General features: G+C 52.6%; 1 protein-coding gene across 8 annotated transcripts in view; it reads left to right on the top strand.

Annotated features, from left to right (window-relative positions):
- Positions 1-10,839, top strand: part of IGSF9B (immunoglobulin superfamily member 9B) — a 58,741-nt gene that overhangs the window by 10,301 nt on the left and 37,601 nt on the right. For 6 of the 8 annotated variants that reach the window (XR_014298814.1, XR_014298815.1, XM_082683287.1 and 3 more), the window contains exons 2-6: positions 1,372-1,569; positions 3,395-3,541; positions 8,727-8,878; positions 9,155-9,272; positions 10,632-10,773. Coding sequence is in view for 6 of the 8 variants with exons in the window: in XM_082683287.1 (XP_082539413.1) it covers positions 1,372-1,569; positions 3,395-3,541; positions 8,727-8,878; positions 9,155-9,272; positions 10,632-10,773 (757 nt within the window). In the remaining 2 variants the exon portion in view is untranslated. The remainder of the gene's footprint in view (positions 1-1,371; positions 1,570-3,394; positions 3,542-8,726; positions 8,879-9,154; positions 9,273-10,631; positions 10,774-10,839) is intronic. The other 2 variants (XM_082683292.1, XM_082683290.1) reach the window with 2 other exon arrangements.

The following is a 10,839-nucleotide window of genomic DNA, read 5'->3' as shown; positions in this document are numbered from 1 at the left end:
AGGCAGACAGACAGGGATAGAAGGACAGGCAGGTGCTATTCTTCCGGGCATATTTTCTGTGGTGGGAGGACCCTTCAGCTCTTGGCTTTGCGCCTCTAGTAGAGCAGCTGCTGTCCTTGGTGCTGCCTGGAGGGGCCCAGCAGGGACTGGGAAGGGAGGTGAGTTGGATGGGGAGAGCTGTGGTCTAGTCCGGAGTTGTGTTGGGTAGTGTGAGGGAACGCTGAGAGAGAGGCTTCTCCAGGCTGTCCCTTTCACTGGGAAACAAGCTGGACAAGGTGACTTTGTGGGCATGGAGTCCTTGTGTGGGAGGGAGCAGTTTCAGGCTGAAGGTGGGGATGGCACGCCTCCTGTAGGGGCTCAGGAGGAGGCTGCCAGGCTAGAGAAGCCCTGCCTGGGTTAATCTGTCCTCTATGTCCTCCAGCTTGGGGGTGGGGGTGGGGTGAGTCTCTCTCCATGTTGCCCTCCCGATGCCAAGAGGATGGGTGCACCCTATCCAGCTGTATGTTTTATCTCTGCCAAAGGTGGGATGATTTCCCCTTAGCTGGCTGAGCTCAGCAGTCCCAAGGGCCCCGCTCTGTCCCAACATCCTGCTATCCTAGTGGTGATGTCTGGGGTTTAAAAATTGGAGGGCTAGAGGCCCCTCCTGCTCCCCTCTCTGCAGCAGGTGCAGTGGGGCAAAGGAGGAGGGGCCTGGAGAGGCCAGTCAGGCCTGTGGGGTTTTCCCTCCGGTGTTGCCATGAGCAGCCTCTGCTCAGCTTGTTAGGGATTCCCCTGCTCCTGTATGGAGTACTCTTGTTTTGTGCTGCGAACATCAGGCTGAGCTGGGGGTGGGGCGTAGGAGGAGGCTGGCTCTGCGGTTCCTACCAGGCTCTGGTAGGAAGCATCCAGTACAGGAAGAGATTCCATATTTATACTCTCGGCTACAGCAGGCCCCTGTAGCCCAGGCTGTGGGTCTCCACAACGAGGTGGAGACCCCCTCCACTTTCTCAGTAGCTAGACCTCTTAGAACTGAGGGCGGGGGCGGGGCTGTGCAGTGGGGGCTGTGCTCTTTGGGATTTGGGGAGGGAAGATTTGGCTTGCAGGACTGGAAAGAACTGCTTCCTTCTCTTCCCCCTTTCTTCCCCATCTCAGGTTCATGGATTCCTGGGGCCCCCAGGGCTGTGGAGATATGAGTAGGGAGGGGGGAGAAAGGGGTTCAGGGTGCACTGTGGACCCTCTGGGGAGTGACTGAGTTCCTTTTCAGGAGGATGGCTGGGTGGCCAGCTGCCCTTGGGAATGGGAGTGGATGGGCAGAGGGCTGCCTCTTGGGCTGCTGGGTCAGGATCTCCTTGTCACCTCCCTTTGTGCATCCCGACTTTGCTGACCCACTAGCTGCCCACGGCCTACGAGAGGAGCCCGAGTTTGTGACCGCAAGAGCCGGTGAGAGTGTGGTCCTGCGATGCGACGTGATTCATCCGGTGACGGGACAGCCCCCGCCCTATGTCGTGGAGTGGTTCAAGTTTGGGGTGCCCATCCCTATCTTCATCAAGTTTGGCTACTATCCACCTCATGTGGACCCTGAGTATGCAGGTAAGGTCTAGGCTGCAGGGGCTCCCCCGCCCCACCCTACCATCTCTTCTCCCGGTTTTAACACAGCTGGCCTTCTCTCTCAGTGGTCATGGTCACTGTTCCTCCTGCCTATCTCTCTGTTGCCACTTATCTTTTTACAACTGGTCTGCTATCTGTGCTGCACAGTCTCTGCCTCTTTCCTTCGGGAGGTTTTAATTAAGTGGTAGGGAGGAGAGGGACGAGGTGATGCAGACACAAAGATCACAGCACAGTTAGGGATGTGCAGGGACAGGAGCAGTGGTAAGGACAGGGAAGCCTACAGAGCCCACCATGTAGGACAGTAGGGCTGTGCTGAAGGGCAGCTCTGTGCAGGAAGAAGCTGAGTCAGAGCCCTGCTGCCCTTGGCCAGGCGTGCTGGCTGCAGCTGTGGAGTTTGCTGTGTCTGCCTTGGCCCACTCCCTGCCTCTGGCTCTGAAGTTGGGGCCTCATCCCATCCCTGAGCGGAAGCAAACATTGGGGGCTAGTTCGTGCCATAGCGGTGGGCACCTGCTTTCTGCCTCCTCTGCCACGCCAGCCTCCCTCCTCAGGGCACCCTGGGTGTCTTGCTCTGCAGTTGCTCCTGCCAGCAGGGGCCTCGCTCTGAGTCACTGTCAGTGCCTGACCACCAGCCTGCCTGGCTGGAGGAAGAAGAGTGTGGGGTGTGTCTGTGAGTGTGCTTATGTGAACATGAGTATGAGCATGTGTGTGTGTGTGTGTGTGCATGAATGCATGTGTGTGCTGGGATTTTCAAAGGAAGGCAGGAAGCTGGCAGACCTTGCTTTTATCTTTACTTCTGGCTCCCGAGGTCTGAATTGCATTTCTCCCAGAAAGTTCCATTTCTCTCTCTCTCCCTCCTGGACCTATCTCTTATTCTCTTTTTGGTTGCGGTTGGTTTTGACATTCTGGTCTTTAGGCCGATTGCCAGTATTGAGACAGGATGAAAACAGAGACCGTGGTGACATTGGAGTGAGGGGTGAGCTAAGGTGCTGGGTGAGGGAGGGGCAGGCCCTGACGGCTGCTCATCATCCTGGACTCCCATTCCGCTTGGCTCCTGTTGCATGTCTTACCTTACCATCACCATGAATGAGACAAATATGGCTTCCTAATGGGGGAAGAGGATGGCGTTAAGGAGAGTAGCTGGTGGGGGGAGGGGCTTTGCTCTGCTTGCCGTTCCTATCCTCATTCTCGGGCTTATGGGCCCTAGTGTCTCAGCTCTTGGGGACAATGGGCTCTGGCTAGATGAGCAGTCTGTCCGGCCTGGGCAGCAGGACTGGGAGGGGACCCCACCACTCTGGGCCCTGCGTGCCCTCCCTCTGCTTTATCCTAGGGAAGCCTGGCAGACAGGAGCAGGGGGTGAGGACCCAGCAGGGAGAGGGATGTCACGCAACCTGAAATGAGGTTCAGGGGTCTGCTCTGGGGTCCCCTACCTCACCCTCTTCTGTTTGTACCTTTGTTCCCTCTGTTGCTTCCTCCCACCCTCTTTCGTCCCTCATGCCTTTCCTTTGTCCCAAGAGATCTGTAGCAGGACAGGAGTATTCCAAGGGACTGAAGCTCTTCCCAGTGCCAAACCCAGAGTTACAGCTACACCTGGGTGGGGCCAGCTGAGGCTGGGAGAATGGCTCCATGGCTGGGCTGTGCACCTTTCCCTTTGCCACCTGCTGCCTGGGGTTGGTGCCGGCTGTTACTTTGGGGCCATGCCATGGGAAATGGTCCGAAGGTTACAATGGGTCCTCTGCCTTTGGTGGATGTTGTGCTGCTCACCCCACCCTGACGGCCTCCTGGGCTTTTGCCCACTGTCTTCCTGCAGGTCGGGCAAGCCTTCATGATAAAGCATCCTTACGGCTGGAACAGGTCCGCTCTGAGGACCAGGGCTGGTACGAGTGCAAAGTGCTCATGCTGGACCAGCAGTATGACACCTTTCACAACGGCAGCTGGGTCCATCTCACCATCAACGGTGCGTATGGGGCTCACTCCTGGGGACGGGTGGGTGGGGAGCTACCTGGAAGGCTATACCCCAAGGACCCGCTTTGGGGAAAGCCTCTTTCCTGACTACCGTATCCCTGCTCCAAATCTCTGCTGCAAAGAAGAGTCAGCAGGGCTGGGCCCCATTGAGTTAGCAGTTCCCACCTCTTGCTTCTCCCTCAGTTGTCTCCCTAGAGCTTCTGGGGTCAGTGGAGGTACATGGGAGGTGCAGCCCCTCAGGTATGAGGCAGGGTTTGCTGCAGGTGTTGGCATCAGAGCTCCTTACAGGGAGGTCAGAATCTGGTTCTTGAAACCAGGAGGGTTAAGGCTTTGTGGAGGCCAAATTTGTATCTTCTGGCTCCATTTCTCAGCCTTGGGAAGACCCTGCTAGCCCAGGAAATGCCTTCCCACTCTAGTGGGATTCCTGGAGTTCCACCATGACAGTTTTCCTTTTTAGGTGAATATTTTGGTTCCTTGTTAAATATGTTCATTTGAGAGACATGCAGTGAGGGTCTGTTGTGTGCCTCTTCCACACTGGTGATGGGAAAACAGTGGTGACGAAGCCTAGACACGGTCCCTGCTTGTACTGGGTTTACTGTCCGAGGAAATGTAAGGATCCTGTGAAGAGTAACCGTTTTAATGGCTATCAGGTGTTGATAGCTCACATGAAGTGAATTGGCACTGTAAGTTGATGCTTTTCAAGTGTTTGCGGAGGCCTCAGGTGAGCTGGCCCAGTTCCCAGTGCTGGTGAAGGCTGCAGTCTGGGTCTGAGGCTGTGACCACATCAGGCACTGGACCTTCTGTGTGTCCCCAGATGGAGAGTCTCTTTTGTGTCCCTGGGAGTCCTTACTTGGGAGGAGATACTCTGGAGGAGCCAGAAGAAGCTGGAACCATGGAGAAAAATCTGGAGAAGTGGCATATATGCTTTGGATGTGCCACACACAGCTTGGGTCCTTATGGTTGTGATGTCTATGACTATAGATGCTGTGGGTGGGAGAGAGAAATTGGTGTCATTCCTGGCTTGGAAGCTTCTGATGGTATCGATCTGCTCTGAAGAACGACTCTGTCTGCCCTGTCTTGTGGGGTTGGATCATTCCTCCCATAGCAGTCAGGCCATGTTCCATGGCTTGAGAACCTCTCCAGGGTCCTGAAAGAACAGACTATTTTAGCCAGGGCACTGGTCTGTTAGCCATGGCAGTCCTAGAACAGTGTGGGTCCAGACTGCCCAACCCGTTCAATGCAGTTGGCTCCTGTCAGTTAGTCCCAAGAGACTGGAGGCTTATTTTAAGTCTCCGGTGGGCTGTCCCCACCACACAGTAAGCTTTTGAGTCACCTCCTTTTGATGCCAGCTGTTGTGTGTGCCGAGAATGAAAACTCATCTTAATATTAGCCCAAGCAAAACATAATTAGGAAGGTAAATCGGCTGCTAAAAGCTTCACTGACTGAACACTGAGCCAAGAGTCCCCACGTTGGTTTCTGTCTCTCTAACACCCTTCCAAAGCTGGGCTGAAATCTGGACCTCCTTTTCTTTTCACGTTATCCTCGCAGTGTCCATTCGGCGACCTGAGACATCAGGTGTTCAGTAGGTGTTCACATGACAGCAAAGTAGAATTTAGTTAAAAATTGTGTGTTCTGTTATGTCCCTGCATGCATGAGTGGGAGTTGATTCTTTGAGAACTCCTAATTGCTCAGAGTGGAAGGAGCATGGAACAAGACCCTGAGAAGGTTTGGTTTATTTCACGAACTCACTGCATTCATTTCATGAATCCAATAGCTGTAGGATCCCAGGTAAGTCTCTGAACATCAGCTTCCGGTGCCTGTTTGCGGAGGTGTTGTGAGGATCAGATGAAATGCTGTGTGAGAAAGCATCTTGCACAGTGTCTGGAACGTTAATTACATGTGGGTCAGCTGCTGGCCATCCTCTTTCTCAGGAGAGAAAGAAGATGAAATCAGATGAGCATGTAGTGGCAGGGAGGCAGGAGCACGGGAAGGTCCTCAGACTGGAAGATGCAGAGGACTGTGGTAGTTGGAAAGTAGTTGTCAATTCACAACACATCTGGAATCCTGGCTTTTAGTATTTACATGAGTAACGTGTATACCCTGGGCTTGGAGATCAGACTGGAGTGCTCCTTGTAAATCTTGTAAATAAAGAGAAGTAACACACATACACAAACACATCTTGAATGTTTTCTCTGTGGCAGGCTCTGAGGATACAGCAGTGGGCCCAACCCAGACCTAGCTCTTAAGGAGACTTTCAGAGGTGGCAAGTCCAGGGACAATTGCAATATGGGCTTTGGGTGAACAAAGGAGGGAGAGCTTCTCTGAGGGAATGACTCCTGTGCAGACATGTGACTAGGGAGTTAGCCAGGTGCAGGGGTGGGAGGTACAGAAGGGTAGTCCAGGCAGAGGGAACAGCATGCCTGGAAGCCCAGAGAAATGAGAGTCAGTGCAGTCAGGGAGGGCAGGCAGGTCGTTCATAGGGAAGTGTTGGGCAGAATAGCTAAGAATGCTCCCCTCTCTGCCCCAGGCTTCAGAACCAGAGCTTACCATAAAATACTTGGCCCTTACCAAGAAACCTACCTCCCAAATGGGGAGAACAGAACAGACACCTTTCAAAGTGAGAGAGCTCTCCCTTTATTCCCCCCCTCCTTTCACCCCGAGTTCTGGGGTACCTTCCAGCATAAATATTTCCATTATGGAAGGAAAGAGTCTGGATTGCCAACATTCCATTGCTTCCAAACTAGAATGTTTAGTGTCAGGCATTTTCTGACAGAGATCACCTTTGGAAAATGAAAGGCCAGGGAAAATTAGAATTATAAATGGTCTCATTCCCCTTCTGTGTTTTCCTGAAGACCAGTTGGGTGGAAACAAACCCAATTATTCCTTTATCACGTATAAAAGACCCAAAAAGCCCAAGCCAAGTCTTGATTTAGATTGGTGAATTACTTGGAGGAGAGGCCAGCCTGTTTCTAACCTGCCCTATTAATTATAGGGCACTTGTAAAAAAGAATTAAGCCTGGAAATGCAGCTGGCAAGCTAACACCTAATTCTGTAAATAATCGAGAGTCAAACCATTATTTTCCTGAAAACTCGAGATTGTTCAAAGTACTTTCCTGATTAGCACCTAAATAATAAAGTAATTATGTAATTAGTAATTAATTTGTCACTTCAGGACGTAATTTAATTTATTATCTTTTCTTTTAAGCTTGACACCAGAGGTAATAGAGTCTGAGGCTGCATTAGCTCTATTTCAAGGGGCAGACTTGGCAAGAGGGGCTCTGTTGGAGATGAGCACACATTCCATTTCAGAAGTTGGGATTTCAGAATCTCCGTATAAGGATTTGGAATGGTTTTTGCCATCATTTTTATTGTATTAGATGTTGGATGAGGATTGCCATGCTTGCAGGTGTCCATTGTGTATTTTTCGTGTGTGATGGAGTGTGCTTCTTAATTTACTCAGTATATCCAGTTCCCCTTGTATGCCCACACTAGGCAAAGGGTGTTGGAAATGATTGAAGAAAGCAGTCTTGTCATGATCTTGCTCCTGGGAAGTTTCGTGTGTTTGAATTTGTGTTGGTTTGTAGGTGTGTGTATGTGTGTATATTAAGTTCATTCATCCATTCAACATATGTTTGTTGTGTGCTCTGTTACATGCCAGGAACTGGGAGAAAAGCCGGGCATGCAGTGGGATTTACAGAAAAGATCTTTGTTCTCAGGGAAAGTCAGTGCTCACTGCTTTAAAGAAAATAAAGCAGTCCAAGGGGGTAGAGAGTACCGGAAGTGCTATCTTAGATGGGTTGACCACTTACGGCAGAGGTGGCATTTTAGCAAAATTTTGCATGAACCAAAGGAGTGAGGTCTGGGTACAGAGAGGATGGCAAATGCAAAGGCCCCGAGGTTGGACGTTCTTGGCACATTCAAGGAAGACAAAGATGGCCAGTGGGCCTAGAGCACAGTGAAGGAGGTATGTGGTAGCAGACGAGGTTGGCAGACTGACGGGGAGGCACACCAAATACTGAAGCTCTCTGACTGGTTCTCAGGGCAGCACTGTCTGGAGAGGTGACATCCATCTCAAAGCTTCTCATGGATGCCTCAGAGGTTTCCAGAGAGATGATAATGATAAGAGTAATGACAAAATAACCAGCATTTCACATGTATTTACATTACAAGATCCCTTTCACAAACTATCTTACTTACTCCTCACCTCAGTCCCGGAGGGGGGCAGATTTAGGTAAAACTCAGAGAGGCTGAGTGACTTGCCCAGGGTTACCCAACAAGTGACAGGCTAGCACTTTAACTTGGTCTTGACCTTTGGGTACCTTAAGATGAGCTAAAAATGTCCTGCCCCAGCCTGGCATTGTGAACCCCAGGGCTGGTGTTCAACCGTGGGGCCCCTCCTTGTCACTTCAAAAGCACTGATAGTCCAACGGGTTAAGATTGACCTGATTGCCTATGCAAGCAGCTCAGACTAATGAGGCTGAGTCTCTTAACAGCTGATTATCCAAACAGGATGGGATTTTAGTCAAAACTCCAATCAATGCAAGTCGTGATGTGGGGATAACCTGGCATAATCAGAAGAGAATTGAGAAGGGAGTAGCCTGCAGAGTGGGCTGCAAGAAAGGGTGGAAGGTTTTCTTTGCAGAATCTGGAAACGTAAGATTCCTTGTAACCATGGCCTGTGGTCTATGTTAGGCCTAGATGACGCTCAGATAGAAGACATCCTGGAAATGGGGGGGGGGGGCTGGCTGGGCTGAGGTTAAGGAAATAGGCGTATCAGGGATGATCTTGAGGTAAAAGGGGGATCACAGAACCGTTCGGAGCTGTTGGCAAGGGTGTGCAGGCCGTGAGAAAGCTGTCTTGTTTATTGCTCTGTCCTTAGAGCTAAGCATAGTAGCCTCGTAATAGATGCTCAGCAAACATTTGTTTCTTGGGAATTAGCCAAGTACAGCAGGAGAAGTTTAGAATTTGCACCCAACCGGGCTGACTTTGAATTTCAGGTCTCTCCTTTCCCCGGTCAGACTCATGGGCAGATGATTTTGCCCATCTCCCTCTTCCTTCATTTATCCCAGCACTTCGCAGAGGGTTATCTATGAACACAGCGGATGTGGTGCCTGGTGTGTGTGGGTGCTGTACGTGGGGCAGCAGGCTGGCTAACCCCACCCTGGGTCTCTCTGCAGCTCCTCCCACCTTTACAGAAACACCCCCCCAATACATTGAGGCCAAGGAAGGTGGCAGTGTTACCATGACCTGCACAGCTTTTGGAAACCCCAAGCCCATTGTCACCTGGCTTAAGGAGGGGACACTCCTAGGTGCTAGTGGGAAATACCAGGTAGGTGTGGTTCTCCTTTGGGGCTGCTGTATACTTCTTCCTCCTTGCTCACCCTTCCTTTGCCTCCTCCCTCTCCACGGCAGCCTCCCACTTCACGTGACTGGTAACACTCTGCACAGCACACAGCCTGGCTGGTGTCTGGTTGGAGGGAGATGGAACACGAAGTGCCTGGCTCCATATCCCCCTAATGCATGAGCCCTAGGTCCATCTACACCTGGGGGTGGTGCTGGTGGGACCCCAGGGTGGGTGCTGAGCTCTGTCTCTCCTTGGCTCCAGGTGAGTGATGGCAGCCTGACAGTGACATCGGTCAGTAGGGAGGACAGAGGTGCCTACACCTGTCGTGCATACAGCATCCAGGGAGAGGCTGTCCATACCACTCATCTGCTTGTCCAAGGTAAGAGCAGTTTCTCTCCTCTTCATGCCCTGGACCTTTTGCAGGGACTTCCAGCCCATCTGAGCTGTAGAGGGGTTTGCCCTAGGCATGGCTGGCCCAGCTGGGGTGGCTGGGGAGATGGACAGCCTATGAGTAGTGGGGTCGGGCTCCTCCTGAGTATTGTGTGGCTCACAGCCAGAGCCCCCATGGTGGCCTGCTATGGCCATCACCTGGGATGGTGGGAGGCACTATGTTGAGTGGGTTTTGGGTTTCTCTTTCTGTCCACATGGTGTCCTGCCATGCCTCCATCTTCCCCAGGGGAGGGGACCTCTCTCAGGTTCCCACCCCATTAGTGATGGCATCAATAAATAACGACAGGAACTCAGTCCAAACCTCAGACGTTTAAACAACACAGAGGGCATTTGGCAGAGCCAGGGTCTGCCTGGTCAGTCCTGGGAAATGCCGGTCCACCCTGCCTAGGGCCCCAGCGTGCCCCAGAGGGGGCAGCATCTGGGAGGTGGGGTCTCTTTGTGCTTTTATGCTGAGCCCGGCCACCCTTTTGCCTCCCACCCACTGCCTGCTGGAGGAAGAGCGAGGGCTGGGGGTGGCTGTCTAGGCTGCCGGGGCTGCTAAGATACATGTTCTTTCTGCCTTCTTCTGACTTGGAGTGTTGAGTGGCAGTGTGGGTCAGAGGTCCCTCTGCAGCTTGGAGAAGAGCTGCCTTCTCAGGAGAGAGCCAGGTGGTAGCTGTGGACTGTCCGGAAAGCCAGCTCAAGGGAGGGCTGGGATTTCACCTGCTGTTGGCTCTGCTTGCCCCCTGGCTCTTCGCTCCACATCTGCCCTCCTGACCTCTGGCAGATAAGCAGCACAAGCCTCTCAGCTCCTTCAGAGGCCAGATGACTCCTTGCTCTGGATTGAAAAGATGGCCTTTGTCCCTCTTGCATGTGCCCTGCTTCTGTTCTGCTGGAGAGAGGGATGGGCAGGAAGGGATGTGTGTGTGTGTGTGTTAGGGAGGTTAGATAGCTGGCTTGGGGTGCCAGGATTTACAGAGGCTGTGTGCATGGAGGCGAGGGGCACACATACACCGAAAAAGGTGTCTGCAGCTGGTTCAAGGGGCTGGGGCACGCTGTGACCACATCCCAGGACCTTTTGCATCTTGGACCTGTAAGGAGAGTAAGACCTGAGCACAGCAGCAGCTAGAAAGAGATCTAGGACAGCTGCCCAGCATATGCTGTTCCTCTTGGGCCAGTGCTGCCCTCCAGCTCCCTCCCAGAGTTCTGGGCACACCTTCCTGAGTCATCTCAGAACTTCCTGGGAGGACCCCACGCTGTTGCTCTCTCCTGCACCAGGTAAGGTCATGTTTATTTCCTCTTTCCCCAGGGCCTCCCTTCATAGTTTCCCCTCCTGAGAACATCACTGTCAACATATCCCAGGATGCTCTGCTCACCTGCCGGGCAGAGGCATATCCCGGCAACCTCACCTACACCTGGTATTGGCAGGATGAAAACGTCTACTTCCAGAAGTAAGTATGCTGCCCCCTCCCCCCTCACCCCTACCCTCGCTCCTGGGGCAGGGGGAGCGGTGGTGG

This window comes from Mustela nivalis (genome assembly GCF_964662115.1).
Source record: "Mustela nivalis genome assembly, chromosome: 9".
Classification (NCBI taxonomy): domain Eukaryota; kingdom Metazoa; phylum Chordata; class Mammalia; order Carnivora; family Mustelidae; genus Mustela; species Mustela nivalis.
This window is presented reverse-complemented; position numbering and strand designations above follow the sequence as displayed.